Source organism: Manis pentadactyla, chromosome 13, assembly GCF_030020395.1.
Source record: "Manis pentadactyla isolate mManPen7 chromosome 13, mManPen7.hap1, whole genome shotgun sequence".
Lineage (NCBI taxonomy): Eukaryota > Metazoa > Chordata > Mammalia > Pholidota > Manidae > Manis > Manis pentadactyla.
Window position 1 is genome coordinate 63,938,759 of NC_080031.1, and position 20,039 is coordinate 63,958,797.

At 43.5% G+C, this 20,039-nt stretch overlaps 1 protein-coding gene across 1 annotated transcript in view; it reads right to left on the reverse strand.

The window, feature by feature from the left end:
- LOC130680226 (uncharacterized) overlaps positions 1 to 20,039 on the reverse strand; it is a 92,127-nt gene that overhangs the window by 51,399 nt on the left and 20,689 nt on the right. Inside the window, exon 4 of the mRNA XM_057490496.1 lies at positions 13,081 to 13,114. Coding sequence (XP_057346479.1) covers positions 13,081 to 13,114 — 34 coding nt within the window. The remainder of the gene's footprint in view (positions 1 to 13,080; positions 13,115 to 20,039) is intronic.

Consider the following 20,039-nt stretch of genomic DNA (forward strand, 5'->3'; position numbering starts at 1 on the left):
GAAAACTACAAGTCACTCTTAAGAAAATTAAAGGGGACACTAACAAGTGGAAACTCATTCCATGCTTGTGGCTTGGAAGAATTAATATCATCAAAATGGCCATCCTGCCCAAAGCAATATACAGTTTTGGTGCAATCTGTATCAAATTACCAGCAACATTCTTCAACGAACTGGAACAAATAGTTAAAAAAATTCATATGGAAACACCAAAGACCCCGAATAGCCAAAGCAATCCTGAGAAAGAAGAATAAAGTAGGGGGTATCTCACTCCCCAACTTCAAGCTCTACTACAAAGCCATAGTAATCAAGACAATTTGGTACTGGAACAAGAACAGAGCCACAGACAAGTGGAACAGATTAGAGACTCCAGACATTAACCCAAACATATATGGTCAATTAATATTTGATAAAGGAGCCATGGACATACAATGGCGAAATGACAGTCTCTTCAACAGATGGTGCTGGCAAAACTAGACAGCTACATGTAGGAGAATGAAACTGGACCATTGTCTAACCCCATATACAAAAGTAAATTCAAAATGGATCAAAGACCTGAATGTAAGTCATGAACGCATAAAACTCTTAGAATAAAACATAGGCAAAAACCTCTTAGACATAAACATGAGTGACCTCTTCTTGAACATATCTCCCCAGGCAAGGAAAACAACAGCAAAAATGAACAAGTGGGACTATATTAAGCTGAAAAGCTTCTGTACAGCAAAAGACACCATCAATAGAACAAAAAGGTATCCTACAGTATGGGAGAATATATTAGTAAATGACAGATCTGATAAAGGCTTGACATCCAAAATATATAAAGAGCTCACTCACCTCAACAAACAAAAGAACAAATAAACCAATTAAAAAATGGGCAGAGGAACTGAATAGACAGTTCTCCGAAAAAGAAATACAGATGGCCAATAGACACATGAAAAGATGCTCCACATCGCTAATTATCAGAGAAATGCAAATTAAAACTACAATGAGGTATCACCTCACACCAGTAAGGATGGCTACTATCCAAAAGACAAACAACAACAAATGTTGGTGAGGTTGTGGAGAAAGGGGAACCCTCCTACACTGCTGGTGGGAATGTCAATTAGTTCAACCATTGTGGAAAGCAGTATGGAGGTTCCTCAAAATGCTCAAAATAGAAATACCATTTGACCCAGGAATTCCACTCCTAGGAATTTACCCTAAGAATGCAGCACTCCAGTTTGAAAAAGACAGATGCACCCCTATGTTTATCGCAGCAGTATTTACAATAGCCAAGAATTGGAAGCAACCTAAGTGCCCTTCAGTAGATGAATGGATAAAGAAGATGTGGTACATATACACAATGGAATATTACTCAGCCATAAGAAGAAAACAAATCCTACCATTTGCAACAACATGGATGGAGTTAGAGGGTATTATGCTCAGTGAAATAAGCCAAGCGGAGATAGAGAAATACGAAATGATTTCACTCAACTGTGGAGTATAAGAACAAAGGAAAAACTGAAGGAACAAAACAGCAGCAGAATCACAGAACCCAAATCACAGAACCCACGCTCCCTCTGCACGACAGCAGGGTGGGGATGGAGTTCTTGGGTTGGGTTTCAGATCTGGGGACATGTGCAGCTATCAGAAAATGCTGCAGAATTGCCTGCCTGGGAATCTGTATTTGGGGGTTACTCTAATGCAGCACTTGACACACGATAAAGAATGTATTTTCCAGCTTTCTCTGGCTCTATTTTAAACTGTCATCATTTAAACCATGAAATATCTTAAGTGTTAATTAAACCTCATCACAGACACGTAGTCTGAAAATGATTAACTTTTACCATTTGCCCCACACACATTCTGAATATTCTGAGTCTCCCAGGTATGGGATCATTACATTGACAGATAAGAAAAGTTGTCTCTATAATAATTGATTTTTAAAAGAACAAAAACAAGACAAAAAATTCTGTGCTTCCCCTCTGGGTTTTAATTTGAAAACTTCTGCCATGAACTTGCTTTGAAAAGAGGCCTGGCAGCAGGGAGCACAGAGCTGTCAGGTCTCCAGCCCTAAGGCCACTGGCTGTGTGACCAGGGCAAGTCCCTCCCCCTCTAAACATATTTCCTCAGCTGTCAGACGCCAGTGATAATATCTTCACTCTACCAACTTAATATTAAATGAGGTGACCAGTGAGAACACTCTTTGAGAACAAAAAGCAGCCGGGTAATGCCATCCATGTAGGAGACATTATCATTTTAAACTCCGTGTAAAGGGGGAAAGCAATAATGCTAGCACAACTTTACAGGCCTGCTGTCTCTAAAAAAACAAAAACAAAACAAACCTCATTTTATTTTCAGCTGAAGTTTCTAAACATGACATTAGATCTGAATGTATCAGATAAATGTCTCCGCTGAGCCACAGGACTCCCATTTTGTGTCCAAATATGCAGTGACTCACACAAATGACAAAAATTCAAATGCAGCAGCCAAGGAGCTGGATATTCATGGGCTGCTTCTGGCAAAAAGAGAAAGCAAATAACTGCTAAACTCAGTAAAACAAACCAATTGAAGTGTATTTTTGTTCCCACAACTCATTTTCCAGACCTGTGATTTTTTTTTAAGGCCAATTTCTTCTGACCGTGGAGGTCCCTGTTCCCTCCTGCAGCAGACCTGCCGGGCCCCGTGACCCTAACCTGCAGGCATTGCAGCTGCAGAGTGGTGAGTCCCCGTACATGGATGTGAACTTTTCAATCAGAATGGCACAAACATTGCTGAATATCCATCACAAATGTGCTTTCCTGGATGTCCCCAGTTGAGCCCATTTTAATTCTTTGATCAATTTCCTATAGAGTTCAAAGGGTTCCCCTTTTTTTCTGTTTATAAAATAGAATTGCAATGCTTATGTCAGAGGGTGTTTATGAGGATTAAATAAAAGACTGAATGTGAAGATGTTGCCATGAGGAACTCCTCTCATCTAGGGAATTTATAGTAAAGCAGTGAAGTAAGCTTTTGCCCCTAAATTAATATATGGACAATCAGGAAACTGTCCAGTAAAAAGGGGTCCTGATCAACAGCTCTGGTTAGATGTGTGGCCCACATGCCCCAACCTCATCGGTGCCCCTGCCTGCTGTGAAATGCCACTGCCAACAGCCAGCCCAGTGAGCCCCACCACCCACTTCCCAAGAAAGGGGATCTCCTGTGAAAGTGGAAAAGAAAGCTTGTGAGAAGCCTCATTGAGGTAAGTACTGCAGTTGCAACCAGGGTGGAATTTGCATATTCATTTGTGATCCTTATGCTCTTTGGCTGAAGGACTAAAGAAAAGAGAGGGTGTATGGGTCCAAGTGGACAGGGATACCTCCCACAGTATGAGCCACTGGATACCTGATCCCTCCACCCGGTCCCTGCACCTAACAAAGTGGCAGGGGGCGAAAGAGCAGGGGACCCAGTCACTGGAGACAGTTATGATAAAAAGCAAACAGAAGTGCCCTGTACTTGTCATCAGCGATCTGCATTCCAACCACACTCCCTTATAAGCTCCTGTGACTTCGAGACACAATGTCATCTCTCAGCCTTGGTTTCCATCTTGGAAGATGAGAGATGCCTTCTCCCAGGAATGCTGGATGAGTACTTGTTAGGCTTGGCTTGCCTTTGAGGCACCCCAAAGTCTTTGGGGATGGATATAAGCCCAGATGTGAAATAATTAGGTACATGGTAATATGCATAGTGGATTGTGACCTTCCTGTATCCATGTGCAGAGCCCCAGTTGCCGTTTGGGGGCCCACCTTCCTCCCACTCTCAGCTCACAACATCCAGACAACAGGGGCACAGCTGGGACTCTTGCTAAGACCAGCAGTTCACAAGCATCCTGGTCTCCTTACTGAAGCCCATCCAATCCGAGTGGATCTTAGCACTATTTCAGGAAGTATCAGATCAGACGCTCCGTATCATGGAGTTGTGACGGGGAGGTTAGCACCTACCATGAGAGACAGTCAATTGTGGGGGAGAAATTAAGAGAAACCAGGCCCTTGTGCCCTGCATCAAGTATGCCTGAAGCCAGCCCCTCTGACCCCCTCTACCTGCTGCCCAGCTGTCCAGTTACATAAGCCAATAAGGTCCTCTTCCTCTATTTGTTTGAACTAGTTGGGGTGGGTTTTGCTCTTTGCAAGAAAATGCCCCCATGGATAGAGTGTGCCATTAAGAGTCAAAAGGAGACCTTCTGCCAACTTAATCACCCTTTGGAGAAAAGATCCCAAGACTTTACCTCTGCCAGAACATTCAGAGAGTTGTTCTCCTAGGCCTCTGTGCTGGTCTACACTGAGCAAATACTCTCCCACCAGCAAGGAGCCTGGCCATGGGGCAGGCCCAGCCAGGTGGCTTTTCTGTCTTTAGGACACTCATATATCTCTTCCACTGACACATTCATTGACACATGTGCTCTGTAACATCAAGGACCACGTCCAGTCATCACTGCACACCAAGCAAACTCCAATCTACCCAAGCATCCTCCATTAGCACCTAATAAACCTCCAGGAACCCCTAAGAATGGTAATTACCTTTCCACAGAAGCTATTTCTCCTTTAGAAGTAATAATCATAAAACTAGGTTTCCAGACATTGCTTTAGAAGCAGTACAGGGGTGAGAGGGTAGTTGAGGTGCCAAAACACCCCACCGTGGCCTCCAGAGAATGGGACAGGTGGGCAGTGGGTGTAGAAGCACCATGTACCATTCAATTTTATGCTGGCTTCACACAGACTCGGGCCCAGACCTCCCCCTGTTGCCTGTACCCATGTCCCATAAGGTTACAAGTCACTATCAACATTCTACAGAGCCAGTGGCCAGTCAGAACCTGCTCATTTCTGCGGCCAATGTCCTCTTACTTCTTGGAGAGCATAAGGTAAGCTAATCTCACTTCATGCAAAATTCAACATTCGCAAAAAGTTTTTTACACATATAGCCTGAAGCATTTCTTGGAATCCAATAGCAGCCCTGGCCAAGAAGGGTCGCCGAAATAGGATTGTGCAGAAAATCACTGGCAAGGTTGTAATGCACAGGCTCCCCCCGCCCCAGCTGCCTGATCTGCAAGGGCCCTCCAGGGGCACTGTGGCTGGTTCACCAAGCCCAGCGTGGGCACCAGAGGAGACACCGTGCAGCCCTCACACAGCCCCGGGGGACAAACAGGCCAGAAGCTCAGCAGCAGTGACTGGGGTCAGTCAGGAGAGGAAGCACCGGCAGGCGTCACTCAGATGAGACATTGCACCTTGCAGATTATTTCCAGTTTGGGCTCTGTTCCCAACGGAAGCTGAGAGATTAAAGATTTGTTAACAGAAACACAGTCTGAAAATAAGAAGGCAGGTTTGTTTTATTTTAAAAGATGAACTAATTCTGATGACAAGAAAAGAATTAGAACAGAATGGTCAGTTGGATTCTGTACCTCGTTTCATGATAAAGAAAGACTGCTGAGCATCAAGGAGACAAAAGAGGCAGAAACAAATGATTTTTAAGTCACAGATAATTAACCCCGCAGGCTTGCCACCCACCAGGTTCGTTAGTATTGCTGGGGCAAATGGCTTAACAAGTTTGAAAAGGGCTTCAGTGTCCTTACGGAGAAGATAACTTCATGGGTTCCTAAAAAGCGGAGAAACTCCTGGCTTGCAGGCAAGGCAAGGGGTAAAGATGACATACGTCAGTCAGCCTTCACTGCTGGGACCTCAGAGGAGGGTGGCAGGCCTCTTGGCAGGGATGAAGCCTCTTGGCAGGGCTGGCGGGAGGGCGTGTCATCACCCCCCTCTCCAGGCCTTGGCCAGCAAGCTCAGCACACTCCAGGGCAGTGCAGTCTTAGGAAAGCCTAGCCTCACCATCTCCGGGAGTCTGTGGCAGCTCACATCTTTTGCAGGTCATGACTCTTTCCCCACAAATTACAGATCAGGACTTGTGCCCCAAATTTGCAGTGGAAAGCCCCCTGGGGTCTCCTTGATAAGCACAACTCATGGCACAGGGGTTCATTACCCTGCCCAGACCTACCAAGGGCCCACCGCTTGCCGGTTACAACCGCAGAGATTTAGTTCATTTGCACGAGCATCTTTTAAGTAGTAAGCCCTAGAGCTATGGGGTTCCACAGCTAAACAACCTGGAAGCCCCTGTACCTGTGCTATTACCTTGTGAGAAGTGGAGCAGTGGCACAGAGCTGGCTCAGCCCTGGGCTGTGCCAGGCATATAATGCTTTCTCAGGGCTTGCTGTGTGTACAGGGCCGGAGAGCAGGGGGCGGGGTCTCCTTCTCTGCTCTCCCGGCCTCACGCCACACAACAGCATGACAGCTGCTCCAGGACACAGGACACAACAGCACCAGAGTTGCGTCCTGTGGTGCTGAAGTCCTGGATGAGGGGTTGCACGTGTGGAATTCAAACAGCAGCACGAGTGGCTCCCACCATCAGACCTGAGCTGTACGTGACAAAGCCCTGCTTCTTCCAAGTCACTGGAGAGAGCTGAAATCAGCCAGGGGACAGGAACTCACCCAGAGCCTGGGCAACCTTTGATCATGGGAGATCGTGTGCAGGGGCAGGAGCGAGAACTCAGGCTCGCCGAGGCTGGTGTTTCCAGGCCCAGGCACAGAGTTATCCTGGGGAGAGGTGGGCGGTTACCCGGGGCCCAGAGTCCTTTGGCCAATGCTCTGCTTGGCCTCTGGGAAGGGCCCTTTTGTCTTCACCCCCTGGGCTTTATTACAAAGCAGTAACTGCAGGGAAATATGAAGGGTCAGCAGCTGTGAGGCTCAAGGGCAATTTCTGACCCTAGTGTCAGAAAGCTCAGGAGAGAAAGTCTTTGTTTGTCCTTCAGTTCTTAAAGACATCATCAAAAAGAGAGTTATTTGGTTCTTCTGATTATGGGAAGAGAGAATTCCTGCAGAAAGTTAAAAAAATTAAGGACTCTGACAGAGGGGAGGGATAGGAATGGGCGAAGCTTCAGGTTATGCCTCACGGGTAAACTCAACAGGTTGCAACACGCAGGTCACATGTAAGCCTGCCTGGAGACAGGGGATGGACTAGGGAACTGAGATATTCCTTCTTCTATGTCTAAGGCTAGATCTACGGGAACAGCCATAATGACACGACCAACCTCACAGGACACTGATGCCGCTGCTCACACTGTCCAAGGGCTCCTCGTGCCCGCCCCTCCCCGACATCACCATGTGGCCATGAGGGCACCGGCTGCATGCTGCCCAGCATCCTTCCTCTGAGGACCAAGCCTGTCTGTCCCATTGAGTCAGGGTGATTTTGCAAACCTCAAAGGGAGAACGTGTGATCTCACTGGTCAATCTCTGTATTCCATCCCCTTCGTGCCACAGTGACAGGTTTAGGGCTTGAGTCATAATACAAGCCCAGAATTAGAGTCCTTGCTGGGACTTTTCTGGTGACATTCCAGGGGAAAGCAGTTTCACCCTCTGGGATGGTGAGCAGTCAGGACTCAGAGCTGCCACTGCTGGCAGCCATCCTGCCAGGCTGTGCCCATGAGGCAATGAGCCACAAGAAGGCAGGAGAGGGGAAGCCTGCGAGCCTTTGCATGAGCTGTTCTTGAAGCAGCTGGATCCCCCCTTAGCTTCTATAGCTTCATGACACCTTCAGGCTTCACTCAGCGCAGGCTGGGCTTCTACAGTCCAGAGCTGGGACCATAGTCTATGCTATTACTTTCCCTTTTTGTTTTCAGCTAAGATTGAGAAAATTACCTATAGTCACACCATGAGTAAGTGGGTAGGTGAGATCCTAGTGTTAGCCAATTGGTCATGAACAAAACTGGGTATCACATCACTGTATCCAACCAGAACACACCAGCCAGCTGTGCCACGCACTTCCCACTGAACCTGGGGCGACCAGGGGCAGGGTGGTCCTCCTGCAGCCGGGTAGGGCTCCCCAGAAAGTCAATTTCTGTGGGGTCAGAAGTGGAAGGAGATAGACATCACTCCCAACTTTTTGGAGCCCAGTGGCAGTAGGAGAGCTTTGGCAGCTCCACTGACGTGAGTGAAGGGAGGATGGGGACAGAGACTCAGCTCTTTCCCCGGATGGCAGTCTTCACTTGAAAAGGACCCGCTGCCAGGCCCTGTCAGATCTGGATGGCTCCCTTTTAAGTGCCTACATCTGTAGACATTAAGATGTTACCCCAAAAGGAGCTAGGAGTTTATTAATCTTTCACCAAAGAGTCAGCCACTCACATTATACTAAGACAGATTATGTAGGGAACTGACAGATCCAGAAAACATCTGGTAAACAAAATCAAAATGAATGTAAACAGAATGCAATTCTTGATAGCTTTAGTTCACCCAGATGCAGAGAAGTATAAAGGGGCTCCTAGAGGTGTTGCCAATTAGGAGCTGATTCCAAGGGTTTTCAGAAAGGGAGGCTCCAGTTACACACTCAAGACTGGCAGATCATGTTTATTTAGGAGATTTGCATTGCTAAGGAGTCAGAGCCCCCAGGGCTGTGTGTGTGGCTGTCACTTCCCTCTCTTTTTCCATGATGACAGCAGCATCCTCTTCTCAGGTCTCTCTCACAGCCCTGCCAGAAGCCTGGCACATGTGAGTGAGCCACCTTGGGAGGGTGGGCAATGCAATGTGACATTTGTGCCCACCCCTAAACTCACAGCCTCTAATCACCGCACAATCACAGACATCTGGAATAGTTTATAGATGGCCCCATGTTCCTAAGAGATGCCTGACAAAGGCTGAATTATCTCCGCCACTTGCTGAGCTCACTCAAGTGTTCTCTCCTGGCTGTAATCCAAAGTGATGGCATCAGTTAGAGAAAAGTACTGGTTTGAGTAGATTAACTGTGGCAGTCACAATTCAGTGCCAGCCCTAGGAGTGGACACGGGAGTGTCTTGGAGAGGTGAGGTTGGCACCTTTTTCTGAAGCATCAGAAAAAGTTGAAATTAAATTGCAGCTGTCTAGAGGGGGGTGTAAAACACCTGCAGTGGAAAGCAGGTGAAGATGTAGCCGTCTCTCCTTCTCCATGCAGCTAGCACAGGTGGGTCCCAGGGCTGGAGGCGATTGCAGGACTTCCCTGAAGGAGGACGGCCTTCATCCAGCCAGGGCAGCCATGTGCCCTTCGCAAAAGACACCCTACCAGTCTTGCAGTCCTGCCACAATCTTGGATACTATGTGTCTTCCTCCAGGTTCCCCTGAGAGTCCTTCCCACAAATCTAACTTTGAAGCAAAGATCCTCTAGGAATTTTTCTTCCAATTTTATGTCTTCTCAGCTCTCCGGCCTTGGGAGTAGACATGAAGGCACAGAAGCCCTTGGATGGTGAAGGAGGATGAAATCATTTAAGCCTCCCATTAGTGAGAAAGTCAGTGCATGAGGAGGACACTGGTGCAGAGGGAGGCCCTGTCCCATTAAAATCAGCCTGGAAAGGAAGGGATGAGTCTTGTGTGCAGGGTCTATCTGCTCTGCTCGTGTCATGGGTTGCTGGAGGTCACGGGAGGTAAAGAATGTGAAAGCTCTTTGAAAACTTCAGAACAACTGGGCCATTTTTATCATCATCATCATCTCTCCATTCTGCCGCTGCACTGCCCTTGAAGTCACGAGTACCAGGGCTTGTCCTCACCCTGGGCACTGGGAAGTATCCCCTTCCTGAAACTCTCTGGAGCAGAACTTGCATAGGGCATTGTGCCAGCCTTGAGGTTAACAAAAACAACAAAATTAGGAGGCCTGGGAAACTAAGTTCAGGAAATGCTGCATATTACACCCCCTTTTGAGAGTCATATTTAGCATCTTAAAGATATGAGAGGCTCTTTAGTAAAAATATCAGTAACCAGCTCAGTATTGAGTCTAGCATTTGCTACATGTGTTATTTCCCTAGGGCTGCAATAACAAAGTTCCACAAATTGGGTGGCCTTAACGCAAGAGAAATTAATTTTCTCACAGTTCTGGTGACAGAAAGTCAGAAATCAAGATGTTGGTAGAGCTGTGCTCCCTCTGAAGACTCTCCAGAAGATCCTGCCTTGCTTTTTTCTAGCTTCTGGTGGTTGCCAGCAATCTTTGGCCTTCCTTGTCTTATAGATTCATCACTCTGATCTCTGCCTCCATCTTCACCCAGCATTCTACCTATACGTGTGTCCGAATTTCCCTCTTCTGATAAGGTTATCACTCATTGGATTAGGTCCCATCCTAATCTAGCATGATTTCATTTTAACTTGATTACACATTTGCCAAGATACTATTTCCAAATAAGGTCACACCCAAAGGTTCTAGGTTGAGACTATAATATATCTTGTGGGGGAACACAAGTCAACCCATAACACCAAGCTTATTTGAACACGGAGCACTTTCATCAATTGCTCAACTAGGAACAGTAAATGGACATCCTAAGAACACTCCTCACATAACACCTTCCTGGAACCACAACCCTCAGTGCCTCACTTGTATAACACTAGGACAAGATCTCCTTGAAAAGAAAAACACACAAAGCAATTTCTAGCTTGCAGTTAATTAAAAAAAACAATCGTTGAGCAACTTCAGGTCCTGGGCTAGGACTGTGAGGGATTTGGGGATAAATGAGAGAAGGTTCTCTACTCTTGTGAATGAGTGACCCAAAAGGAGACCTTCCTTCTCAGACAAGGTAATCTACATGCTTCAAGAAAGAGTTGGAAGAGATGAGGGAGAGGTGGCATTTGACAAAGATGAAGGACAGAGAGCATGCAGGCTGCAGAAGCAATGTGACTAAGGCCAGAGACAAGAAAGGTGGGTTATATTAATAGTCTTGGACCCTAGGAGGGGAACAGGGGAAATAAGGCAAAAAGCAGGTCTAAGGCACAGAGTGCATTCATGTTACCCAAACCATCTCCAATCCCACTGTGATTTAGCATAGACTCCATTCCCTCTGCTAATAGCCTTTCCCACATCTCACTTTACAGACTTAATCAAAAGTCTCCAAAAGTCACATAGTGTGAAGTTGCAACTGGTCATCCATTTGCAGCACTGAAGCCTGGATAGAGATGATACCTCTGAGTTAGGTACAATATTAAAACAAAACGAAAACAGGAAAATATCTTAGATTTTGTGGTCAAGAGGCTACCTCTCCAGAACTCTCCAGAATCTTCTAGGCCTGTAAACTGAGCAGAACAATTCAGAGTGTTGCTTATTTCCTCTTCTCTCAGTTCCTAGTCAAGTCAGAGCTCAGGAACCAATCTTAAGTGTTTGTTGCTGGATGATAATATCTTATTCTTATTTGTAAGAATAATAATTTATTGAAATAGTCACACTGCCTCTATTATTTTCATACTCACACAGTATTCTCAAGAAGACTAACAACCTTCTCAGACCTAAAAACACTTGGAACCAACCTGCATGATCCCACTCTGTACTTCCTGCTAGGTTATAAGGATTGACATTAAGGCACTGGGAAATTTTGGAAACTTGAAAACACTCAACTTTGATGGGAACGTGCAAGAAAGATGTCATTCACAATAGGAAGAAAAAAGTTTATGTGATGTTAACACAAATTTGTCAGTACCAACCCAAAACACATGCTCCCAGTCAACCAGTTATGAAAGCTGATGCTTCCAGAGACAGAGGGGCTATGGAAGAGCAGAGCAGAGCCCAAACACACCCTTGCTCATCCTTGGACATTCAGTCTTCGATGGTTTTGGAGTGTAAACCGATCAAACCTTTTCATGACTTTGGACAAAAGTACACAAGGTTCTGTCAGACCCCAGTCTTAATATTTAGAGACATTTCTAACATAAGGACAGTCAGAGTCCAAAGCTGGTTTATATGAGATTCTGTAATGCAAGTTGATTCCAAACATTCATGCTCAGGGGTACTAACAGGAATGCATAGTATTCAAAACCAATGTTCACTCCAACTTCTCTCCTAATGGCCATTTCTCTCCAGTTTACATTCTTATCATGCTCATTGTGAACACAACTTTTAATAAGAACATGCCTTCCTTCCCTGCCTACCCAACTTCATCCAATTTCATTTGGTTTTGATACCCAAACAATGTAGTTTACCCTATACATGCAATTCAGAGGACACTGGATACAAAACCAAATGGGAATAGAAACCAGAATGTTCATCCTAGAGCCACAGCACATGGATCCTTTGAAGCCAGCAGTCCAGCTCCATGGACAGCAGAAAGCAATGATTTCAATGCCTATACCAATACAAGATCATGTGGGAAGTTTAGGTTTCTATGCTCTAGAAACACACTTTGATACCATGGCCATTTTGTCTTCCATTCTGATGCATAAAATAAGAACTAATCATGAGTCAAGGATATGTTAGATTTATGAGTCAATATGGAACTTGCTCACTTTTGTAGACTGCCACTCTTTCTGGAGACAGTGCCACAGAGGATGTGGTTAAAGCTAAAACCAAAAGCTAGAGCCTAGACCTAGAACTCACTTTGGTTTCTGACTGCATCCTCCTATCTCTGCAGTTAAGGGGTGATTGGTGCTGATTCTATAAATCATACAAAAAACAGTATCTTATTGGAGACTAGATATTGCTGAAAGTGAATAAAGGAGACTTCAATGCCACGAAAAGATTTCAGAAATTACCACCCATATGTACTTACCTCAGAGATCAGAAAATAATGTGCTAGAAGAATGGTGGGAGGGAAAATAGAACAATGTGGCATTGTTTTCAAAAGGAAAATGAATTGGTTATTTCTATTTCAGCTTAGCTAAAGCTAAGAATCTAACCAGAAATATTTTTCACAGTGGCATCTTTCCCCAGTTTGAAATACCTCAAACAATAAACCATTTTTTATTGTTGATGTTGTTTTTGCTGGGTGAAACTAAATAATGACTCCAAACTACGTTAAGAAATGAAGCTTCTCTCAAGACTGTAAACATGATCATGAATCAGTCAGTACCCCAGTCCCCACCTTGGATACTTGAAGGTAGAAGACATAGTTCCCACAAAAAAGCAAATCTGGCTTCAGCTCTTTGTGTCCCTAGAGGCAAGTGCCAAATAGTCAGCACCCAGAAAAGGCCACATGAAATTTCAAAGAACAGGCTGCTCACTGTCTGACGTTCATCTTAGCTTCAACAAACTGCTTACAAAATGTCAACATTGAGAATAAAATAGGTACGAATGCATTTCCCTTACCTCGCCTTCTTGGGACTTCAAAGCTTCTGGCTTCCTGCAAGAAAAGAAAGACTTTGTTTTTGAAGAATAATTCATATGTAGAGATACTTGTAGATATCTCACCTTTGTTGGTCATTTATTCATAGAAAGGTGAAAAATCTCATAAGAACATAACATTTAGCAATGTTGGGTCTGCTAAACTCTCAACACACATACATATCTATAAAGGCAAACAACTTCTTACTTTGGGGGCTTAGCCAAAAACATATATTGCTAAGCATTCAGTTTTTAATGAACAGAGCCAACTCTCATGGTCTTACTTGCATGGAATCTGGGCTACTACCAAGTATTAAGGAAGACCTTGTTCTATGTCAAGGCTCCTACCTTCCACCATAGACTGCAGGTGCTTGTAGGGCCTGGGGAAAATGTATTACCTGACCAGCAGCAGGTTCTGATCTGTAGTGTCATGGTGGAGACCACCACTGCTCCTATGTGGGTGATTGGCATGGTCTGCTGATTGATTAGGCTCAACTCAGTAGTTTCCAAAGGGTAGGATCTTATGGACAGTTTGGATAGCCAGTCCACACCACTAGACTAAATGGAACCCTTGATCTTTCTTAATTCAACCCATTTCCTGCTATATGCAGGGCAATAAGCAAAGTGTTTCAGAAGGTACATGGGTAAATCATGCAGAGTTCCTACGCTGATGATATTCACAGTTGAACAGGAGGCTACAGAACAAACACAAATTACTGAGAAATAAAAGGGTGATTTTGCCTTGGTAAATACCAGTATATCCATATTCCGCTGCAAGCACAAGGAAAAGAGTTTTTAAAAGAACCTTTGAAAATAGCACTGAAGAATAGCAGGCCTGCAGACAGGACTAAGGGAGGGAGGGTACACCAGGAAGAAAGAATGGCCTAAAACAAGGTAGAGTGATGGGAAAGTACAGGGAATACTCAGGACACAGGAAAAGGCCCAGTAGGAGAAAAAAATAAGGAAGAAAGGTTGGAAATATATATTATGGTTCTCAACTAATAAGTATCTACAATTCACCATAAATAACCAGTTTAGGATAAAAAGCCTAATATTGAGAGTAAGCTGAAAATCCATGCTAGGAACTGAGGAAGAGAAGAGAAAACACCAAACTTGGGCCAACTTCTCACCATTGCATCCAAGAAGACCGTGTGGCACCCAGCATGTTTTTAACAAATGATGCTGTCTTTCACACCTTCGTGTTCTGTCTAGCATCCTTTTGGGGTCAAGAAGAGAAGACAATATTAGAGATGACACTAAGGAAAAATTTTCAGATGAATGCATGGGTATGCAAAAAGAATAAAGAACACCAGAAGAGGCTAAAAGAGAGATGAACCTAATTTTGGCTGCTTAGCACAACAGCAATAATGCTTCCAAGGTCATGATATTTGTAAAAATAAAATACATGACAATATGATTGCAGAAGATCAGGAGGTCAAATGGAATTAAAGTATTACAATGTCACATCACTGTCCAAGAAATGGTAAAGTTAGTGCTATGAGGCCAAAGGAGTGGAATGACAAAAAACTGAATAGTCCAAAAAAAGGCAAGAAAGGATGGGGGAAGAAAAGGAATAGAAAAGCAGAATAGTATGTTAGATTTAAGCCCATTTAAGTAAAATAAAAATGGACTAAGTACTCTAACTAAAATGCAAAGATTGACATAATAGAGAAAACAATATCCAATTACATGCCACTTACAAGAGAAATATAAAAGAATACAAAGAGTCTGAATGTAAAAAGATAGAAAAGATAAACTATATTAATTCCAACTGAGAGAAAGTTGGTATAGATAAAATAGACTCTAAAGCAAAAATTGTTAGTGACAAAGAAGAATGGTTCAAAATGATAAAAATTTAACAGCAACATAGAGCAATTTCAAATTTGCACACCTAATAGCATAGCCTAAATATACATAAAGTTAAGGCTAAAAGAAGTAAAAGAAGAAATAGATACACCCACAATAATGTTCAGAGAGTTTAAGAAACTTCTGTCACTAATTGATAGACTAAGTAGAGGGAAAAATCAGTAAGGGTATAGAAGATTAAACCTCATAATTAATCAACGTGATCTAGGTGATGTAGATCAAACATTGTATCCAATAACTGCATCCAACACATTCATTTCAAGTGTCCATTCAATATTTATAAAAATTGGCCATATGCTGAGCCATCAGGAAGTTTCAATAAGTTTCAAATTATTGAAATCATATATAGAATATACATAGTTTTCTGACTGTAGTGAAATTAAATTAGAAATTAATAACAGAAGGATATAGAAAAAAAATCAAATATTTGACGAATGGATTTAGTAGTATATTATGTAATTTCCAAAAGAAAATAACAAGGTGTTTTGAACTTAATGGCAATGGAATTATAGCATTTTTTTAAATGAGGGATGTGGCTAAAGCAGTGCTTAGAGGGAAACTATAGTTTTTAGAAAAAAATAAAGGCTAGAAATTGATGATCTAAGCATCGAGCTGTAAAAGCTAGAAAAAGGACAATTTAAGCCCTCAAAAAGTAGAACAGAAGAAATATGATAGAAGCAGACATCAAGGAGATAGGGGAGAAAATTATACCACAAAAATTTAAAACTGAAGGTGGTTCTTTGAAAAGATTAATGTATTCGGTAGATCCTTAAGGTGGCATAACAATAAAGAAAAAGAGAAAAGGTATACAGAATTCAAAATTGAGCAGGAAAAGCACACATATGCAGTTTCTGGGTTTATGATGAAGGAGTCAATGCAAAGCAATGGGAGAAGGACAGCTTTCCGGGCAGATAATGGGCTGGACTAAGTGGACATCCATGTTGAAAGAAATAAACCTCAATCTCAGAATACCTTACAACATACACAGAAATCACCTCTGGATGGCCTGTAGATCTAAATGTGGAAAGCAAAACAATGTTTCTAGAAGATATCAACTTTAAGTAAATGAAAATTTCTTAAATGGGATGTGAAAGGCAGAACCATAAAGGAAAAGGATGATACACCAGACTTTATTAAAATGAAGACCTCTGTTCATTAAGAGATATGATTAAGACAATGAAAATCGAACCATTAAGGGAATATATTTGCAATGCATATATCTGAAAATGCACTCATTCAGAATGCAGAAAAATACCTTTGCAAACAAACAAGACAAATATAAATAACCTAACCGAGAAATGAGCAGAAGACTTAAATAGGAACTTCACAAGTTAAAACCTCTGTGGGATACCGTTATACATGACAGAAAAGATAATATTCATAAAAATTGATAACGCCAAATGTATACATGAATTTGGAGGAACCTGCACTAGGACTGACTCCCTTCACTGGGCTGAGCCTCAGTCCTAAGGGTCTCTCCCCTGGAGACAATATCTGCTCCCTACAGTCAAGTCTGAGTTATCACAGCGGTTCCTTTGTTGTCTTTTCAATCCTTTAATATCTGTTGAACCATTTCCTATGCTTCTATTAAAAACCAGTGTGATTTCTGTTTCCCTAACCCAACAATTCCTCTCCTAGGTAAATGTCCAACATAAACACATTCATGTAAGCACCAAAACACAGGTACAAGAATGCTGGTAGCAGCATGACGCATGAAAGCCAAGAACAGGAACAGCCCAAATGTTCAGCAGCTGTAGAAGGATACATTCTGGCATATTCATGCAATGGAAAACTTCACAGCAATGCAAAAGAACAGACCCTGCAATATGCAATGCCATGAATCTCACAATGTTGACTGAAGGCAGACAGAACACAAATGAGTACCATTTACAGGATTTCATTTTTATATATTTCAGAAACAAAAGGTATGTTTGGTGATATATTAGTGGTCATCATCTTTGGAAGTGTAATGACTGAGGGGACACAAATGTGGTTTCCAGGTGCTGGGACTGTTCTAAATGATGATCTTGATGGTATTTACATGGGTATGTTCATTCTGAAAAAAATTTGAGCTTTACACTGAACATATGTACCCTCTCCTATATATTTGATATGCTTCAATCAAACATTTAAAAATAAAATAGGACAGACTATCCTATAGTTCAAATCAGAAGTTTGTGGAATAGAGGGAGTAAATTGTACTCCTTACATCATAGATGAGGAAGGTTCTGTGTATGAAGAAGGAAGTCTGCAGCTTGCTGAGCACCACACATGTAGGAAGTGGCTGAGTTACGGCTCAAAGCAAATGCTCAGTAAAGAGTCATGAGGCATGGGACAGGGATTAAAAGCTGGGTCTCTGAAGTCATGTGGATCTGGGCTGGGCCCCTGCCACTTTTGGTGAGCATTTCACTCTCCTAAGCCTCAGTGTGTCATCTGAAAAGTAAAGGCAGGAATGGTCCCTTCATCATAGAGTAGTGTGATGATTAGGTGAAACAACAATCAGCCTGCCATGCTTTCTGTGCTGGCTGGCATACAGCAGTCTCCAAATAGTGGCCAATGTCATCATCGTCATTCATGAAGATAACTAATGAAGGTAAATGAGTTCAATGCTGCATCGACTATGGAGGCTCAGTAAGAATCTGTCTTTCCAGTACTTGAAAAAGCCACCCCCCAAAAGCTGTAGCACAATAGTACAGAACAAAATTCATTGACATAAACGACACCAAGGCCCTGGATATATTGCTTAAGGAAGAAATTATTTGCTGCACAAACTTTAAACCAGACGGTTATAAATGAGAGTTAGCGATGGGCATTACTTAATGACTACATTTCTTTAACTAAAAATCTAATTTTATTATGGTATATATCACACTTTCTGAAAGTAGGAAAATAATTTTAGATTTTTCATTCACTGTTCATAACCTTTCCATGAATTTGACAGCCAAATCATTTTAAACGTCATTTAACCAATACAATACAACAGCTTTATTCCTCATTGTACCCTTCCTGAATCCATTATCTACCACTATAATGTAGAAGAACTTAAGTAAAAAATTACCATCCCGTAAAGCTGTATTTTACTCTGACGTTGAACTGCATAATCTTTATTTTTGAATCAATATAATGTGAGTACTGAGTAATTTTTTTCATAATACAAGAATCTATTATAGATTCTCAGCTACCAAAAAGTTTGAGAGCTGTGAGAAGAGTATAAGTGAGGCTTCTCAGATTCCATCTTTGGGTCTTCCTCACATCCATTAGAGGCTGTGCTCAGGGTCTTAGCTGTGTGTGAGGCTCAGAGAAAGAGGGTGGAGCCTGGCCTAGACCCACGTATCACACCTCCTCCTCCATGCAGCCAGCTGTGCTTGGTTAGAGCATAAGTCTCAGGCTGTCATTTTAAATATTATAGGATTCAGTGACTTCTGGGAAAAGGCTGGCTCTGTGGACTGGGAAAATGGGGATCAAAAGCACCCACTGCAAGAGAAGAATGGTATGAAAACAGCAAGCTGGATGGAGCTCAACTCGGACAGGTCTCCACGGACAAAGCAGAGGTGAGTGTGATGCTGAAGCGGCCAGCTGCCGGCCCTCCGCCCAGGCCCGTGTCCTGCTGATGAGTCCGTGGCCGGCATCGCCTCTGTCCAGCGTTGAGGAGCTGAGGCAGCCCTGCTGCAGAGCTCCTCAGACTCCACCCAGCTGGCTGGAGAAGCTACAAAGGAAGCCCATGTGTGAAATTCATCAACCATTTGGTACGGCAGAGATAGAAGCTTTGCTAACAGCACTGTTACTGAAATTCTGACATCCAAATTCTACGTTTTCCATACCTGAAATGCTCTTAAAACTAATGCTTCTTTAACAACCTTTCTGACAATTTTTCATGTATTCATTTGAATTTTTAAAACTTTAACCATTTTCATTTCTGCTAGCAAGACGCCATTCTGCAATTAAAGTCTTCACTGGACTGACAGAGCACAGCTAAATAAAGTAACACCCTATGCAGCATGAATTCCATTACTGGCTCCCACTTACCGGGTGCACACCAACCATTCCGCACACTTTATCTCATTTCTATGGTTCAGTGAAAGGCAGAAGGAAAACCGTCATGTAAGACTTCCTAGCACACGTCTGGGTGTTCAACACCAGAAGGCGAGACGATTAGGGGATTAACCCTAAATAAGGGCTAATTTGAGAGTCAAGCCGAATAATCCAGGAAACAACAGGATGTTCTGGAAAGAGAGCCTGACATCCGCTGCCTCCTCCGGTCACGTGGAGCCCTATGGCAAGTGCTCAAGGCGTATGTCAAACACAGAAGTGGGGGGTCTCTTGAGAAATGCCACCTAGTTGCAGGTGAGAGCTCACCTTTTGCCTCACAGAGAACAGCATGCATGCTGGGAGTCCCCGGAACAGGAGGTGTGGCCCTCACTGGCAGCCGTGATGTTTTAAAGGCAAGTTAACGATGGGAGAACAACAGCAGGCGGAACTAAACCAAGGTGCATAGGTGGCTAGGGAATCTGGGCACAGGGCAAGGGTCTTGTGCTTTCCCCGCACCCCTGCCCCCAAGTTGCCCCATCAGGTGAGGCCTCTCTCGCCTTTCTCAGGAGACCGAGGACAGAAGGGATGCGGCTGGGCACGGCCACACAGGCTAAGGAAGCAGCCGTCTCCAGCACTCTGGGGCAGAAACACGAGGATGTCAGCAAGCTCTGTGCCCCTGCTCTTTCTTGTCTAACAATACATGGATCAGGGCAAGGAGACCTCTGTTTACACAGGACCCAAAGCATCTAAACAGATGTTTATCAAGACAAAAGGAGGAGACCATGCATGGATGACATTGAAAAAAATATCAAAGAAATCTCTTCACAATTAAGGTGTGAGTCTGATAGTCTCCCTGTAGCGTACTTGTGGGGAACATCAGTTTTACCATGTCCATAAGGGAGACAGTGAAACAAGATTCTCTCAGTTTCCAGAAGGTTTGAATGACTTGATTTTATTGGTGGCTCCACCAGCTGCAGCCCTGAGGGGGTCCCCAGGTACCTCCCACTCCAGTTTATCCATCTGTGAAGTGGGCACACTGCACAGCTCTG